We start from the raw sequence: 18,804 nt of genomic DNA on the forward strand, positions 1-18,804 counted from the left end.
AAATTAATTGACAAAACACTAAAAGAAATGAAGCGTTTGCCCCCGGCGATCATGGTAATAGCTCGTTCTGTGCCAGGTACTGTTGTAAGCACTTTACAAACATTATCTGGCTTAATCCTGACTGTGAGCAACTGTGAGGTGGGCACTATTATATTCCTCACCTCACAGCTGAGCAAACCAGGGTACCAAGAGATTAAGAAAATTGCCCAAAGTCACGCGGGAAGGAAATGGCTATAGGATAGGATCCGAGTCACTCGGGAAGGAAATAGTTAAAGGATCCAAACCTAGGCGGTCGGGTCTGTAAACCTGCATCAGAAAACAAAACAAAACAAAACAAAACTAGAGGTGAGGAAACTAAGCATCAGAAACTCCAGCTAAATTGCTCCAGGTTGCATGATTAATAAGACGGACAAACGTTGTTCTCCTGTCTATGGATCTCTACAGGCTGGGCTCCTTTCCTTGTAGGTCCTGCCTCAAAAGCGGACCGCATCCATCCCCTGGAAGAAACACCCCCACTGCTCACGGTGTTTGCTTATCCCCCCAAGGGTGGTCCCACCAGAGGACTCAGTGTCCCTGCTGCCAAGGTCAAAGTCTCAGGGGGCTGGGTCTGTGCACAGCCATGTGCTTCGCTGTCTGCTAGCATTGCCCTGAAGAGGGATGAGACCCTTTTTTTAAACAAAAAAATTCATTTGGCTTACGTTTTAGAAAAGATGACCGTCATTCATCATTGCTCAGCTCAGCTGTTTCTCCCACTCTTTCCCCCGTGCCCACGCTCCAGCCTCTCTAAATAATGACCAATGAACAGTCCCATTCAAAAGCACTTCTAGAAAACAATGGGCTTCTGTTTCACAAAGGGTCTTGAAGTGATCACTCTTCCCAGCTAATGATTACAGAAGAAAAATATCTCCACCTCAGGCGGGAGGGCAGGCGGCCTCTGGACTGATCACCCCCTCTGGTGGTTCCAGGAGCCCTGTCCTTCGATGCGGGTCTCCCAGGCTCTGCCTCTTTGGGCAGATAACCTCTCATCTGACTAGAGGAACTGATGTCCCTCTTATAGCTTAAGAATCTTTGGTTCTGGAATTGGCGGTGGGGGCCGGAGGCTGCCTCTCCCCTTACCCCAGCCCCTGGGGCTGGCCTCCCTTCCCCGGGCGAGCGGGTATCAGACCCAACCAACAGGCAGCACCAGGCACAATAAATAATTGATCTCCAACATGTGCTTCTAATTCCAATAAAGAGCCTTTCAACGCAGCGTGCAGCGCACGTGACGGGAGGATGTTATGTGGAAAGTCGACGGTTTCTGATAACTTTCTGTAAAGAAGTTTTCACAGGATCTAAAGCTCTTGGGGCTCTTTCTGTCTCAAGTTCAAGTTCCTTAGATAGTGATTAAGAATGTTTTACAGGCCCCAGGGGTAAATGGTAGAAGGGATAAAAAGCATTCTTTGGATGCAGTTTAGCAAGACAGACTATCTGCTTCGGTTTTCATCCACCGGGCTTGCTGAGGACGTTCAGTGAGGACCTTGTCAGCCTGCGGTCCCCAGCGTTTCTGTCGAGAGCCTGACATGGGCGGCCACCCGGCTCAAGTTCATTACATAGAAGACCCTCAGTCTCAGCCCAGTGGCTTTTTCTTGAGATGACAGACTCTCGATCCAGAATCCTTTCACTTTGCAGTATTTATAAAATAGGACAAATGAATGAGACCGAACAGCGAAAGGCAATAGTTCATTTATTTTTAAATGTTCCCTGCTAGGTGCTCAGCCACTAAGACTATTGAACTTGGAAACATTCAGCCACGCTGACTTAAGTCTCCAAACTCTGCACAAAAGATCCCAAACCCCCATCGCAGACATTCCCCGAGCAGAGGAGCTCTGGGTGACGTGACAAGCAAGATGCTGCCAGCCCCCAGGCCAAGTCTCATGACCCGACCACACAGTCATGAGAGGACTGTGCTAAGTTGCTGGAGTAAACGGAGAGCAGTGAAAGAGAAACTGGGAATTCACTCGGACGTCAGGTTTTCCTTCCTGACGAAAGGCCCCTAAGTGATGCCGGCTTACCACGGTGTCCAGGCAACACTCTGATGTGGCCTCTGCAGGAAAAGGTCCCTGTAGGAGGCCTCGTCTGCTCTCTGCACACAGATTTATCTGAACTGCGTCTCAGTTACTTGCTTTCATTTTCAAAACTCTCCCGTCCAGGAGAGCCTTGGCAGAGAATTTGCCAAGTGCCTCCCTGCTGCTTTATCCATCTGTCTGTGTTACTCCCCCTCGCATTGTGTGTGTGGTGCCCAAAGGTTTTGCTCCAGAGTACGGGTCAGACTGCTCCTCTGAAAATGAAAGTGAGAGAGAGAGAGAGAGAGAGAGAGAGAGAGAGAGAGAGAGAGAGAGAGATACCAGCCCGGCCAGATTTAGAACCAGGGCAGGGCTCTGTGACTTAGTACCAAGGGCATAGAGGGGTGGTTTCCAGACGTCCACAGGGGAAGCTTACCTTGAAAAAAAAAAAAAAAGCTCAGGTTATACACACGCCTTGCAGAACATTCAGAATGGAACACTCAGTGCTGGCTGTGGATGGAACTAATAGAACATGTTAAACTGAGTAGAATCTGCTGCCCATTTAAATAAAAGTGGTCCAGAGAATCTACTTTGCACTATCCTGGACGACTCAAAAGTAATGAGCCACTAATATTTAAAGTAAGGGTCTCGGTTCCTTGGTATATATTTGGAACCCACGTGGATGAGTTTGTTCAGTTTGGTGTCACCAGGGGTCCTGAGCACAGCACCGCTGGAGTTCTGCTTTCCTGACCAAGCGGCTTGGTCGGTGCTTGCTGGCCTGAGTCTCTGTGGCCATCAGGTCGCCAGCCCGAGTGGAAGTCCCACTGAGACACGGAATGTGATTCTGCAGGAGGGAAGGAAGATGGTAAACGGCAGGCCTGGTCAATCTCGTATTAAGGTCACCCAGCCTTCAGTGTCTCGGAGAGATTTCCAGGCCAAAAGCCATTCTTTTGTATTTGTTTTACAATCATAGTGTCATTTCCTCAACGCCCCCCAAGAACATGTGTGGTTTCCGCAGAGAATAACTCCATCAAATACCATGTGCAAGTTCAAGTTGGACGTCACTCGGACCTCCTCTCTGCCTTCCCAGCCTTCGTTTCCTGGATAATTCCCTCTAGATCTGCGGCTCGCTCTGTCGGGTAGAAATCTCACATACCATCAGCCCTGCGGATGTCTGGAGACCTGCCACCTAGGGTTGTGCTTGTTCCTGCTTCTCCCATTTGCCTTGTAAGGAGTGTCCCTGAGTCCCACTCCCACTCTATGGCCGCAGGGGCTTCAGCCAGGAACGCTGAGGTTTCGAGGAGGAGGAGGATGAATGCAGGGGGTTAAGAGGGCATACGGCGGCTTAGTCAGTCCCAGGCGGAGAGCTTGCTAAAGGTCACATCCAGGGAGCTCTGCTAACATCTCCGGGGCGGGGCCAGAACCCTGTCACAGAAGCACACCCTCCACCCCACCCTCTGCTGCAAGAGAGACTGGAAAACACACTTGCAATTTTTTTTTTTTTTTTTAAATCTGGGCACTTTATGATCCCAGTTGGAAATCTGTCAACCAGGAGGAAGTCAAGAATGAGATATTTGATATCATGGCAATTAAAAATCTCCACCCCACTGTTCTTGGTGGGGACTAAGTGTATCTGCACAGAGCACCTAAGCGTGCCTGATGAGCCGCTGCTGTGCGGAAATATCCTTTCCTTCTCTCGCCCTGTGTCCTCCCTTAAGGCTTTAGCCCACAGTGGAGCAGGGCCTGAAGCTGCAGTTTTTTTTTTCTGTCTAGTGACGTCTACTGAATAGCTCCATCCTCAGGGAGAGGAGGCATGCCATGAGAAAAACTATTCTCATCACTGATGGAGCATTCAAACGAGAAAAGCCGTTTTGTACAGAGGTTTCTTGGATGCTTACAGAAGCACTGAATTGTTAACTCAGATACAGCTTTTCAGCCAGCTGTGAGAAACCCATAAAATGCCTTATGATTCTGCCTAAGTCCTCATTCTGTGAAAAAGCAACCTCGTTATCAGTGCCCGGCACCCAGCGCTGGCCACATCCGCAGAGTGCACGCTAGCACAGGCACACGCTTTCTGCACGATTTTAAGCTCTTTATTGTTAAGTAACTCACTGGGGTGTCAGAGTGTGTTATAAATCCAAACAGAAAATTAGAGACAAGCGTTATGTGGGAATGTGACTGTCCAGCCTAGTTCGGGTCAGAGGACCTGATGGAGGCGGCACCAAGGGCAGAATGTGTTTACTGGAGTTGATGCCTCTGTTCTGACACTGACCGAGCATGACTGTGAGCAGGCAGAGCCCAGGCAGCAAAGGGAAGCGAAACGAGACGGGTGGGAAACAAGCTAAGAAAAGGAGGGAAAGGGGCACTTTTGTTGGTTGTAGGGGTGGTTTTTCTACTTAGCAGATCGTACTATTCTGATTTAGCTGAGTAATTGCTGCTGTAAAATCCCACTCTGCAGCGCACGTGCAATTTAAAATATGGGTTTTGCATTCCTTAAGCAAGACAGGGGAAAAAAAAGCATTATTAGAGCGCTGATGTTAATTTTGCAGCTTGTGACCTTATCCATAGTAACAGGAATAGAAGATTTGCACACGTGCATTTATCAAATAACTGTTGCTCAAAGGCAAAAGAAAGGAGGAGGAAAAGGAAAGAAGAAAGGAAGAAACGGAGGGAGGGAGGGAGCAAGGAAGGAAAAAGGAGAAAAAAAAGGAAAAACACTTTATATACCTATATATTGAACTTTTATTGGTAATCTTGGACTATGTGATTCAATTCATTTTACTGGTGTGCTTTAATTAAAATGGAGAGGAGAGCGAGAAAGAGGGATTTTCCATTAAAAAGCAAAAGCTACGTGTGTGTGTGTGTGTGTGTGTGTGTGTGTGTGTATGTGTGTGTATACATTTAAATAAAATAAACAAATGAAAAACTGTGGCATATACTTATTGCCAGCTCTGCAACAATGTTAAAAAAAGGTAATTTGGAATGTAGCTAATAACTCTTCAATTTATAAGGCTTAAAAATGACTCTACACTCATAGGTGATTGGATTTGTGTTTAAAGTAATCACGACTAACATCTTTTAACGTGGAAACAGAGTATATGTATTTATCTCACGTGCTACAATTTAAGCAACTCTAAAGCACTCAGCTTATTCACTTCATAATGAGCACTAAAATCACCTTAATTACATTTCACCAAATCTTTTATTTAAATGACTCCAAGTTCAATGGAAGAGTTTTTCAAAATCCACCATTCAAGTTATTTATGTTTTCTAAAGTAACCAAGACAGGAAACATACATAATTGCTTCTAGGCACAAATAAATAACCTTTCCCTTTACAGCCTCCCTACCTCCTCCACCCTCTTAACCCCTATACTGCCAAAAAAAAACCCCCAAAATTCCATCCCTCCTGTAGCAGCCAAATGGATGGTTTATCGCCATCCATTCCCTCACCCTGTCTCTCTGAGCCTGTTCCTTCCCCTTGTCCCCGGAGCAGGTGGCGGGAGGTGGGTAGACGCCCCCTTGTCACAGGCCTTACCAAGCTCCTGTTCACCTTACTTCTGCTCCTCTGCATAAAGCCATTTGCTGGAGTCAAGCAGGGCATTAAAGAGGGAAGCACCTCTCTGAATAATAACGCCAACCCTGCCTTCTGCCTCCTGGGTGAGAGAGACAAGAGCTTCCAGCACTCCTAGATCAGGACCTGGGCAAGTGGCAGGGGAGGAACTGCCTGAATTGGTGGCACTGTTTATTTCTTACAGCCTCTACCTCTGCCAGCAGATATCAAGACATGATGAGGAGTGAACAGAGTGACTCGAACTGGTCCGTGGATTTCATAGTTAAACATCTCGACATCACGATCTACTGAATACACAGCCTGTGTATCTTGATTATATACTATGTCGTCTCTTTAGGCAACCACTCATTATACTACCAATTTGGATACATTAAACAATTTATTACGCATGCTGTTTTCCTGTCTTTCTATTTTTATTTATTCCAGTAGCCTACTTTAGTTCCCCATGATTGAATGCGATACCTCCAGCTGACAATACAAGAGTATGGAATAATAAAAGGAGATGAAGCGTAAATGAATCAACTAGACTTCCTACTCACATCCCTAACACAAAACTGGCTAGCCGGAAAAAAAAAAAAATTAAACAATTGGCTACTACGTGATTTTTAGATATCTTTTATCAAGTTTGACCAGCCCTGTTTGTCTCCCATCCCCATCAAAGATAGCTACGGCATTCTTTAAAAGCCCTGCTGCCTGCTCCTCGCCTTAAGGTGATTTGGCTAGAGAGTGAAAATGATTGAGTGGCAGCCCCTGCAACTGGGACTTGGGGCTACATTTGGGATTCTACAGAGATTGTATTTAAACTCAGGAGGGCTTTCTGATAAGGTGCCTCCTTACGCTCATCTGTGGCAGATGGGGTGGTCTCCTCTGCGTTTTCGCAGCTGCTCACAATGGCCACTGCGCTCAGCGACCTTCTTCTGACCTTGGGGTCTGGCACGCCCGATCCTTGGACTGGCGGGGCTTTTTCCATGTTGTGGAGCTGCTGGTCTTTCCAGTCCAACTGTTTGGCGCTGCAGAAGGGAGCATAGACTTCCACGCTGCCCTCAAACTGCAGGCAGTTGACTTTGTAGTGCTTCCTCTTCACTTCCAAGACGTCATTGAACCTGTGGCCCCAGAGAATTTCCCGCGGGACGTAGGAACTTCTGGACTGGTGGGAAGTCCCGGTCGAATCGCCAGTATAGATAAATGTCACCAAAATCTCGAAGTTGTCTTTGGCCACGGCTTTTCGGTCGAGGGCATACAGCGGGCTCTCGTGGTCGATCTCATGAACGATCGTGACCGGCGTGACAAGGATGATCTGGTCATTGACTAATTTTAGGTCCTTAAATGCCATGGTCATCCGCCTTTCACCGTCTTCTGTGTAGCGGAGAAGCTGGGCTCGAACGGTGCCTTCCACCACGTGGTTGGGTCGGAAATCACCGATGCGCCACATGAGGCAGAGCTTCCCATCTCTCATGCCGATGAGGGCAAAATAGCTGAACCGAATGGTCTGGGCTCTCTTCCGGGCAGTGGCCATCTTGGCCAAGGCGGCACCAATGATGAAGGTGTTTATGATGCAGCTTAGGATGGACTGAAGGATCACCACGAGCACGGCCACAGAGCATTCTTCGGTGACACAGCGGTAACCGTAACCGATGGTGGTCTGGGTCTCCAGGGAGAAGAGGAACGCCCCCGTGAAGGAGTGGACGTTGTCGACACAAGGCGTGACGCCAGGGTCGTTGGACAGATCTCCGTGATGAAGGGCTACGAGCCAAAAAATGGAGCCAAACACCAGCCAGGAGAGGATGTAAGACAAGGAAAATATCACAAACATATGGCGCCACTTGGTGTCAACGAGAGTGGTGAAAATGTCAACCACGTAGCTCCCCCACTCTCCAAAAATGTGCTTGAAGTAGACGTTGCAGCTGCCATCCTTGTGCAGCAGACGCCGTCTGGCTCTTCTCTTCTCTGCAGTGATGTGCCCCGGGGGGCAGCCTGGGAGCTTGGGGTCCACATTCACGACCCGATAGCTGCTGCCGTAATAGCTCATTCTCCCCCCGGCCCTCTGGGTCACTCCGGCTGACCTCTGCAGTCACAGTCGTTCTAGGTGTGGCGCTCTTGGTTCGTTTGGGTTTTCACATAAAACCTGAAAAACAGAACGTCAAACGCACTTCAGCTTTAAGCTGGTAAAATTTCCATCGTTAGAGCAATTTGCCAAATTTGCAGCAATTTCATGCCATCTGAAATAGCTAAGACTTCGTCTGAACGATGGAGACGTTAAGTATTGATTACTCATTTCAGTTGAGAATTCAGCTCTGTCATTATAGGAACAAAGTATGCAATTAGAGAAAATCACATTTTTATATATGCGTAAGGCTTCAGTAAACACTATGATTATCCCAAATGAAGCCTCACTACCTTCTCTGACCTGCAAAAAAAATTTTTTGTTTTAATTTGTAGACTCTTGGCTTGAGAGCATTTAGAAAACAAAATAATCTATCACGTAAAAAGGCAAAATCGAATGCAGGTATTTGTCCAGAGGTCTTAATATGCTTTCTGTTTAAGTCAGACAGTTTTCCTCAGAAAAGGGAGGTGATAAAGAGTCTCTAGGCTCACGTTAAAATGGAACTCACATACTGGTTGCTATAACAGGGTGGTCCCTCACCTTCATCACTTGTAGCCTCCTCTCTCTTCCACGGAGATTTTTCTTCCTTGTGTGCTTCCCAGGACAGAACAGAACTGACGGGGACGCTATTTCAGATTCGGTTCCTTTACCCTAGCTCCACCTTTGGTCTTGAGAGGTAAAAAAAAAAATCTTCCTTAACCCCAGAGGAGTTAAAACCACTCCCAGGTGAGCTTTCAGTGAAGTATAAAATTGCTTCTGCCTTTGTTTCAAAACATCCATTCTTTTTTTTTCTTTTCTTTCTTTCTTCCTGTCTGTGTCTCTCTCTCTCTGTCTTTTTTTTTTTTTTTTTTTTTTTTTTTTGGACACTGGAAACTCTTCTCTTTCCCTCTGAATAGAAGCCGAAAATTTGCCAAGGTTGCTAATCTTGTTTCCCTCTTAAAGGGAGCATGCTACAATTGGACCCTTCTGTCCAGCTCTTCACTGTAATCCTGATGGTGTCACAGCCATCCCTAGGCAAAGTCATTTTCCTCCCTCCAAATTCGTTCAGTCTTTAAAAGATCAAGACAGAACGTACCGTTATTATTGCTTTTAGCATCCATGATAGAGGCCAACTGTTTTCCAGCTCAAGTCTGAAAGCAAGTTTTAAAAATTCAATATTAAATAGGCTTTAGTTACGTCTACGTGAAAAAAGGAGTCATTGCAGCCCAACGATTACAGTTTAATAACTACTAGACTATGTTTTCCACATCGTCTACCTGTGCTAGGTGGGGGAGGGGACACTTTAGCCTAGAAAATCCTGCCACTCGGCAGCATAGAAAATTCGGTCGGAGTAAACACTATTCCGGACACGGAGACTCTCCTTAAAACCAACCGAAGAAATTAACCACCAAGTGCATATCCAGCGCCTTCCCTGCTACAAAAGGGAGGAAGGAGTTAATTTCCGTCCAGTCAATAGGAGTCATTTTTCTTTTTCTCCAGGAATCAGGGCCACTTTACAATAAACACTTTGTTTGGCGGACTACTCAGAGGATGGACACTCTGCCTACAGCCAAAATATCCCGTAAGGCAGGTCCAAATTTCTCTCTGTCCATTCTCTTGCCCCCTCACCCTGGCCCCTTCACCCATCCATCCTCCAGATCGGCTCTGAGTAGTTACATCCTCTCTGGTCAGCGCTTCAACCGTGTTTGGGGGAGACAATTGTATACTTTCAGGATGTGACCCAAGGCTGACAAAATGCTTCCTGGAATGTTGAAGGTAAAATATTCCCACAAAATTTGCCCACAATATATGCGTTTTTTTTTTTTTTTGGAGGAGGGGTTCCTGTCTGATGTGTCATCAAAGGACATTTTACAAGCAAGAAGCTGCTCAAGATTTTGTTTCCACTCACTCACCTGATCCTTGGGGGCATGAGAATGGAACCACGATAATCAAAGCCCCATATGATTTCAAATTAAGAAGCAGATTTGGAGACAAGATTATTTTCTTGGTAAATGTCTGTTCCTTAAAGGGAACTGCACCCATCGTGGGAGTCTGAGAATAAGAAAGCTCAGTTCATAAATCAAGAGCTACTGTGTGACTCGGCTCTTTTCTGTTGCCAACAGAAAAAAAGAAAGGTTTTTATTTGAAATGGCATTTGGCTGGCATCACTCTGAATTCCAGCAGTGCCAACCACTGTGATAAACGAACCATTTTAAAAATACCTTCAACAGTAGACTAATTAGGGGATTAGGAATTTTCAATTAATACAAGCTACAAGTGAGCAAATGTGAGTATGTGGAAAAAATTATTTCTGAATAATGTCACCATTTCAGGCCTACAAGTTACAGCTGTGAGAAATCTGCCCCAAACCCCTGACGTCCTCTGCTACGGTTCATTATGACGCTCATTCGTTTCAACTTATCCAGAGAAAAGTTTTCAGATTCTGGGGTAAGTGCATCCATTTTATTCATCTATTCTTTGATTTTCCAGCCATGTAAATGATGCATTTTTCTAAAAGACAGTTATTTTTAAACTAAATGATAGATTAGAGCCAAATGGTTTTTTTTAAGTCTTAACCATTTCTCAGCCTACACCATGAAGTAAGTTGATGGAGGCCCATTTGTCAAAATGGCTAGACAGAAGAGATGTTTATTAATCTCCTGTTTCATCTGTTGTGCTAATTGGAGCACTTTTCTATTGCTTGCCCTTACATCACAGAGGATGTAGCTTGCTGATGGACTGGACTTTCTATATTTAACATTTGTTTTTCTTGGGATTAAGACTCGGCTGTCATGATGCCTCAGTGCTTTTGTCATCAGCCTGTCGCCATCTATTCCATCATAAAAAAAGTATCTTCAATGTTCCTACTTCTGCATTGCTTTTTGCATGTTGTGTTCCTTGCTCTCTAGAAACTGAGGCGGGGGTCATTTCATTGGTTGGAAAATTCCCTTTTTTAAAATAAAAATGGAAAATTTGACCACCAACATTGTGGAATAGAAAGTTGAAAAGTAAATGCTAACTCTCAGGTCCCCTTCTACCCCCGTTCTGAACTGTTTTGCCAGGTGGTTAATGATTGCAGGAGGAAAGGCCCTTTGTCATTCTGTGTGATTTCTCTGTCATGACATGGGGTTCTTTATAGACGCGGCTAGAGGAAGAGGCAGCGCACAGAGAGGATGGAGGGCTGTCCTGAGAATGCCGCCCAAGTTCATTACAATCTGCAAAGACACTTGGGAAAGTACTGACGTCATCTGAGATGGGGAAGTTAGCGCGGTCAGCGGATCCGACCCTGACAGTGACCTCTCTCAGTCCTTGCTCATGGTACGAAGTACAGTAAAAAAAGGTCCCTTACTCTGCTTTGACTGGCAAGACCTGTGTTGAGTCCTCAGTTTTTCAGATCTTTGCATGAATTCAAGGAGAAATCTTTACAGTGGAGCTCATTTCAGGTGGATCGTATGCACCACAGGGAGTATTTTCAACAGAACACACGAGCAGCCTGCCTACCTGTTCCCTTTTCTCAAAGCACCAAAGTGTCTCGGTCAGACTCACCAATTCTGAAGCAATTCCTCTGCCATTTCGCAACAGCCTCTCAAAATCAGCTGTTTACTGCAGACTACTCTTGTAGATAGTTTTTCAGACCTAAGCTTGTCATTTGCATGTTGAGGGGACCGCAGGATGGCTAAGACTTTACAACCCCATGTCACTTTGAAAATAAAATCGCTCTTGTCTCTAGCATCTGCTTAACATAACTATATTAATAGTAATCATCTTCGTTTAATTCGAGAGACACCACAAATAAAGGCCTGAAATAGCCTCCCTAAAATTCACTGATTAATGCCTCTGGCCTTTGAGATTAACAGGTACCTTCTTTATCATATAAATGACTTACTAGATGTCATCAGTCATCAAGTTACTTTCCTGGCAACTGTTAAGTGAGATAAATTTTAGTGGAAACGTGAGAGTTGGGGACAGGGCAGAGAGTAAAAAGGATGGCCTAGATTCTGGGTACAGGTCATTGTCTTGTGTGGCGTGTGGAGGGGGAGGGGGGCTACAGGAGGGTCCAGTAGAGAAGGGTAGTAAGATGACTGTGGGTGGGCTCTGGTTGCTGAGGAGCAAAGAAAGAGGGTGTTAATGAGTCAGGCGCAAACCCAAACAAGTTACTGCGCTCAAAACCTGTCCCACAGCTTCTTACCTTGGAATTAAGCCTGAGCCTTATCTTGCCTGGAATCCTCATAAGGCATTCAGACACACTTAGGTGGCCCTCTTTGCTCAGCCACTGAATGGCTGCTGCACCCAGTACGGGCTAGACACTGTCCGGACGTCTCTAAATACTCCGTCTCCCTAACTTCAGTTTCTCCCGTGTTGACAAACCCACGGTATTCTCCTATTTCCTCCTCAGCTGCTGTCATCCCCTGAGCAGGCTGGGGTCTGACCTACAGCTTTTGTTCCCTTTTTCTTCTCCTCTCCCTCCCAGCCCTACCCTCCAATCCTGGTCCAACTTCTCAGTGACCATGGAGTTTACCTCTTTCCTGACACAACCTTACAATTTCTTTTTCTGAATCCATCCAAGAAAGTTGCATGCCAGTTTATGGAATAAAGGGTTTCCGTAATAAGAAAGGGGTTGTAGTATGTTACCAGTGAACTGAAGGAGAAGCTAAGAAGGTGCTGGGAAGAAGCAGAAATCCAGCAATGACAATATCACTAGTCACTTTATCTGGAGACCCTCTTTCTGAGCCCAGTTTTTCCAAGTCATATCTATCACCCGACTGTAAATGCTACCTCATCCCAAATAATGCTATGTTTTATAAAGGAGTAGAGGAACTTTGGAGTCTGGGATTAAGTTTCTCCATTTTCTGGACGTCAAGGTAGGACCAAAATAATATGAATTGTAATAGCCAATTATTCTGGTTTAAAAATCAAAGAACTTCATTATTAAGAGAGAGTCTGAAATTAAATGTTTCCTGGTAATGTAAAGAAATCATGAACTGGGGGGCAGACTCCAGTTCCAGATCTGTCCTCCCCGTCTTGACTGGTTTATGTAACTCTTCTCTGAACCTCAGTGTGTTCATCCAAGATATGGGGATAATACTCCTGTTACTGAGTTATTGTGAGGTCTGAATGAACCTCTTTGAAGATGGAACGCCATCTTTCACGGGGCTGGGCTCTTAGCAGTTATTCAGTCATTGCTGCCCCTGAGGACTCCGTTTCCCCGTCTGTAAAATATCAGAGTATGTCCTTCAACTTTCTCGAATAGCCTTCCACTTGCATGACGGCAGGGAAGCCAACGTGTGGGTCCTAACAGATGTGGATGTCACCACTACTTCCCACCCTTAAGCCACGTGGGCCACTTCTCTGTCTTCTACCACTTCCTCCAAACCCCAGGGACCAGGTCATTTCCTTTTTTCTTTCACAACTGTGACCAAACAGAAAATCCCGTTCCTTGTTTTCAGCACACTCATCTACACGTAATGCATCCGCTTCAGCTCTGTTTAAGAATGTTGTTGCTATTTGCTCTGAGGAACCGACCTAAAGGAAACAAGACTGACAAGCCTGGTGAAGGTAACAGGTTAAACTCACAAGGTGATTATCGTAGTCTTTCTCTTAAACGGTATGTACATGCTTTGCTGAGATGGCTCTGAAGGTTGTTCTTGTTCTTATCTTGAAAATCAGCCTGCCCATCCTTGTCTGAGTTGGATGCCAGCCCCAGCTGCTTAGAGTTTACCTTGAGCTAGATCTGGGTTAGTGCAGGAGCTGGGCATCGGCCGATCTTAACATCTTTTTAAAAGACCGCAGTTCCATTTCCCCTTACTGTGTGAGGAGTACTTCCCCAGTGGTCTCTAAAATCCTCCTGTAGAGTTCATTTGTATCATATGTTCGATTTGACAAACGTATTTACAAAACAGAAACAGACTCTCAGACATAGAAAGCAAACTGATGGTTACCAAAGGGAAAGGGTGGGGGGAGGGGATAAAATGCAAGCTTGGGATTAGCAGATACAAACTACTGTATATAAAACAGATAAACAACAAGGTCTTACTGTATAGCACAGGGAATTATATTCAGTATCGTGTGATAATCTATAATGGAAAAGAATCTGAAAAAGAATATATATATATATGTATATATATTACTGAACCACTGAGCTGTACACCTGGAACTAACACAACATTGTAAATCAGCTATACTTCAATTAAAAATTTTTTTAAATAAATAAGTAAATAAATAAATAAATAAAATCCTTCAGTGGAGAATTTGTTACTGATCGTTTTCATTTTTTTTAATTTATTAAAAATTTTTTTAATATTCTAGATATGTCTTTTAAAAATATTTTATTTATTTTGTTTATGGGTTTTTTTTTTGTCTTTTTGTGGGGGAGGTAATTAGGTTTATTTATTTAGTTATTTTAATGGAGGTAATGGGGATTGAACTCAGGACCTCGTGCATGCTAAGCATGTACTCTAACCACTGAGCAATACCCTACCCCTCCCGTTCATTTTTAAATTGAGCTTCTACTGTGGGTTAGACCTACCCACTTTTAGGAGTGAGGGAGGAGTCCCACCTTTGTGGAATTTACATTTAAGAGATGTCAAGAAACACAAAAACAATAAAATGAGATGATCACTGACAGTATGTAGTAAATACCAAGGAGAAAGCAAAATGAAGTACTAATCCGGACAATGGCTGGAACAAGAGGGGAGGGTGCCGTTTAACAAGAGTGAGCGGAGGAAGTTTGACCTAGGACTTGACATTCAAGCTGAGAGCAGGCTCTTCAATTCTCCTGGCTCTAACCTCAGGTGAAAAAAACGCTCCCCGCTCAGACCTGGTATTCCGATTTGGTTTGGTTGAGGCTCAGTCACTATCTGGCTGTTAAGGCTCTCACTATTTCTAGTGTAGAATTTGCATTTAGAGGTGTAGTTTGACTGCTGTGTCCTTTGTTCTGAGCTAATTTTAAGGCCTGGTTCTCACAAGAACCTATCATTACAGGAACTCATCTGCATTTTACCATGGAATCCAAATTCTCCTGACCAACTAAAAACCCGGTTTTACCTGGTTTACATAGCAGGCTGCTAACTCATCTCTTGGCACTTTCATCCACTGTGATTATTCTGAAATGTAAATGTGCCTTCTCCTGTTACCACGGGGCTCAGTCCAAGCTCCACAGCACGGTCCTCCAGGCGTGCGGGCAGAGGGCAGGAAGGTGGAGAGCAAAGGCTTGGATTCTAGCTATGGGTCTGTCACATCTTAGCTGTGTGATATCAGCATCTCACAAATATCTCTAAGCCACACTGTATTTATCTAAGACAGAAGGACAATAGTTGACGTATCTCAAAATGTTTTTGTAAGGAGTGAATGACATACTGTAAAAGACAACAATGGCTGGCACCTTGGAAACTGTCCTTATTTATAGTCTCCTTTTAACCCTTTCCTGGACTAACGATTTCTCCTCTGTTGCTCGTAATAACTTTTAATACCAGGTCCTTATGGAGTCTGGGAGAGACGAATGTCTGAACTATAGTCTCAAAGATGAATACAAGTTAACTAAATAAGAAGAAAGGGAAAAGGAGTTTCCCTGGCAGAGGAACAGAATTTACGAAGGCTCTGCGACTCAAAGATGCATAGGGCATGCTTTCCAAAAACTGAATTCAATGGGGGTCTGTGGGGGGAGGTTGAAGCTAGAAAGAGAAATAAAGACAGAGCATACATGACCTAGGAGCTAGAATTAAAGATTTGGGTCCTTCTCCCAAGAGTAGTGAAGACAGTTGAAGTATATAATAAAGTTTGCATTTTGAAAAAGATTACTCTGGCTGTCTGTGGAAAATCAGCTGGGGAAATTTAAAAGCAGATGTGGGGAGGTACACCAGGAAGGTATTTCAATAACCAGGTGGGTAAGAGATGATGGGACAGGATGATTCCAGGGGAGGAGGTGACAGAAGCCACTTCTCACTCCAGCACGTGCACGAGGAGCAGGGTCAGCTGACCTTGGAGTGGCCAATCAGAACTTCCCCAACAGGACTTTGAGTCTTGGGGAAGTGACACAAGCGTGCTGCGTCCTATTATTCCAGGCAATGACGAGTCAAGCGGCCAGCGGCGTGGTGGTGCACGTCTAAGTGTCCCGGAGGAGGGTACGGTCCGAGGGAGGTAACATTTTCATTTTGTTTCCTGGTTTTCCTCAAACCCGTGCCTTTTTCTTCATAATTCCTTTGATACAATAAGCTACCTGATACCTTTTCAATAATATTTTCTTCTACTTGTCTTAGCCAGGGATAGCTTTTGTTTCTTGAAACCCCCCCCAAAAAAATCAGTTAAAATTCAGTTTAATTTACATTTAAAAAATACGCCCTTTATGCAAGAGTGGTGGCCTGTTAGTCTCGAGCCCCATCATGCAAACCGGCAGCAGGTCCTGTTGGTTCTCTTTCAAAGTGGATCTTAAAACTAGTCACTCCTTAGCACAGTCAAAACCACCAGGTCTTCAATGGGCTACAGCAACACCTTCCTAAGAGATCTCCTCTCTCTGCCCTTCCTGTACTTGGATCTACTCTTTTCAAAAATAAGATCAAAACATGTCAGTCCCTTGCTTAAAACCATCCAATGTCTTCCCATTGCAATTCGAGTCATTTTCATAATTGGCGTTGTATGCAGATTGTACACGTCTGACCTCTGCCCATCTCTGGAAATTATCTCCTACTATTCTCCTTCTCACTGTTCACTATCACCACTGAATCTCCCTTTTTCACTAACACAGGGGTCAGAAAACTACAGTCCAGGGGGCAAATCTGACTCCTTGGTTGCTTTGTAAATAAACTGTTATTGGAACACATTCAGACCAATGTTTATTCGTTATCTATTGCTACTTACTGTCACATTACCACTGCAGACTTGAATAGTCACAACAGACAGCCAAAAATATTTACTATCTGGCTCTTTTCAGGAAAAGTTTGCTAAGCTCCACTCTAACACATGAGGATGTTCCTGCCCCAGGGCATTTGCACTTCCTTTTCTGCCTATGTGGCTTGTGTAATGAGGGTGTAAACTAAAACTCACCCCACAATATTGTTTTTTGTCCGGTTAACATGATTTATTTCAAAAAACACTTACAACTACTGATGGATTTGCATGTTTGTTGGCTGGGTTGCCCCATGGAATAGATTGGGAATTCTTGGAGAAATCCTCCTCTTGTCCTGTTTGCTACTGTGTCCCTAGCAGGTAGAGCAATATGTGGCAGGTAGGCTCTCACTAATTATACTTTGAAGGAGTGAATTAAAAAGCAATCGGACAATATAACATCTTCAAGGAGATAGTCAGAGAGTCAGCATTCCTAGAACTATAAAACCATCAACGCTGACAAATCATCAGTGTTTGTTCTCCAAACACCCGCTCTCAATTCCTTCCATCTATCTTGCCTCTCCCCTATCCTAGCTGCCACTTCATACATAGTTTAAAAAAAGAAAAAAAGTCTTACTATCTGCTTTTGCTTAGCAGCTTCCCTAGAACTGAAGATGGTAATTGCATGTAACTATGCTGCAGAAATCTCTGGAAATCAGGAGTGGAAAAAAAAAAAATGTGGCTGGCACTAAAGAGTGTTTAAAGCAATTTGTTAAAATGATTTAATGATTAGAAATGTGGTTCTCCTAACACTAATTCATGCTATTATATTGCCATTTCAAAGATATAATATTATTATATAATATATTATCACATTATATAATGTATAATATAACACTATGTTATATATTTAATTAGAGTCATTTCTGGAGGTGAGTTGGCTATGTGTGACGGTTGGTACGTGGTACAGCTTCTGATCCAGAAATTCCACTTGTAGAAATTCATCCTAAAGAAGCTATCATAAATGAGCAGAGTGGCATGACTACTTTGTAGGGCAATTTGTAGTAGCAAATTTTGGCTACGGGTTAGCCATCTAATAAATGTGGTATTGTTTCACAGGTAATGGTACAATCATATCATTACTCATTACTTTTAATGTAGCCATTAAAAGTGATGGAGGAGGAGAATGACAGGAAAAAATATAAGACATATTGTTTGGTGGAAAAAATAAAAGAGGGCTATAAAACAGCTTGTACAACATAATTTTTAAAGTTTAAATATATTTACACATGGAGAAAAGACAGAATGACATAAACAAGATATTAATTGTGGCTCTCTCTGGTATGATTATTTCTTTTTCTTCTATTTGTTTACTTATATTTTCTAAAATTTTACAATGAACATGCCTCACTTTTGCAAAAAAAAAAAACAGGTACTTTCAGCTGGTACTTTGAAGTTTCCCGATTCTGAGGTTCCATAAAGGGAAAGCAAACCAAAAGCGATCTAAAAGCATTTATTAGAGCGTTTAAAAGGCAACTATAAATAGCCTAGAGAGGCAGACAGTCTTACAGACGTTTAAAGTCAGACATGGATGCTGTAATTTTTTTTGCTGGAACAATTCACAGAAACAAATATAGTGACATTTAATTCATCTAAGTAAAACCAGATCTCATTTAAAACAAGGAAATGCAGGAAGAGGGAGTTGGGTCAGATTTGGCCCCTGGAGACCAACTGGAGAAATCAGGAGGGCAGTTGGTAACAAGTCAGGGATACATAAAGCAGAGCTCAAATTAAACAGGCATCTAATGCAGTTCTCCCCCCAGCCCCAGTGCCCCCTTCTCTCCCTTCCACACTCCAAAACATATTAGACTGCTGATACCTTCACTTCTTGGCTTGGTATACCAAAGTCTGGTTTAAGACTCTTCCTTTTGTCTCAGTATTTTTCAATAACTTTGGAAAGAAAATATTGAAAGTTGTGCTATTTTGCAACCTTACTACTTTAAGGTCTATGTCAATAGACTTTTAAGATGCAAGAAAATGATCTTTTGAAATAAATGAATTTGAGGAAGGCAGTTAGATATTTATGATGCAGATTTGCCTAAGTAGCTGGCTCTAGCCAGTAACTCCTACTCACGCATTCTAAAACCTCATGCAGGTGCGCCAGCAAGCCGTAGAGTATGACTATTTTTTTAAGTGTTGTCTACTAACAATCTGCTTCCACGATCCCAGGAGGCACGTGACACCGTGCAGATCCTTGGGTTTCACCTCAGTAGTTCTGACTGTATT

The 18,804-nt window shown here is 43.8% G+C and overlaps 1 protein-coding gene across 10 annotated transcripts in view; it reads right to left on the bottom strand.

Moving 5' to 3' along the window:
- Positions 1 to 1,706: 1,706 nt before the first annotated feature.
- KCNJ16 (potassium inwardly rectifying channel subfamily J member 16) overlaps positions 1,707 to 18,804 on the bottom strand; it is a 58,642-nt gene continuing 41,544 nt past the window's right edge. For 6 of the 10 annotated variants that reach the window (XM_032456975.1, XM_032456967.1, XM_032456972.1 and 3 more), the window contains one exon: positions 1,707 to 7,740. In XM_032456975.1, coding sequence (XP_032312866.1) covers positions 6,385 to 7,644 — 1,260 coding nt within the window. In that variant the 5' untranslated portion in view covers positions 7,645 to 7,740 and the 3' untranslated portion in view covers positions 1,707 to 6,384. Of the gene's footprint in view, positions 7,741 to 8,259; positions 8,769 to 8,794; positions 8,850 to 18,804 lie in introns of those variants that run through there. The other 4 variants (XM_032456969.1, XM_032456970.1, XM_032456966.1 and 1 more) reach the window with 4 other exon arrangements.

The sequence above is a fragment of the Camelus ferus genome, chromosome 16, assembly GCF_009834535.1.
Source record: "Camelus ferus isolate YT-003-E chromosome 16, BCGSAC_Cfer_1.0, whole genome shotgun sequence".
Lineage (NCBI taxonomy): Eukaryota > Metazoa > Chordata > Mammalia > Artiodactyla > Camelidae > Camelus > Camelus ferus.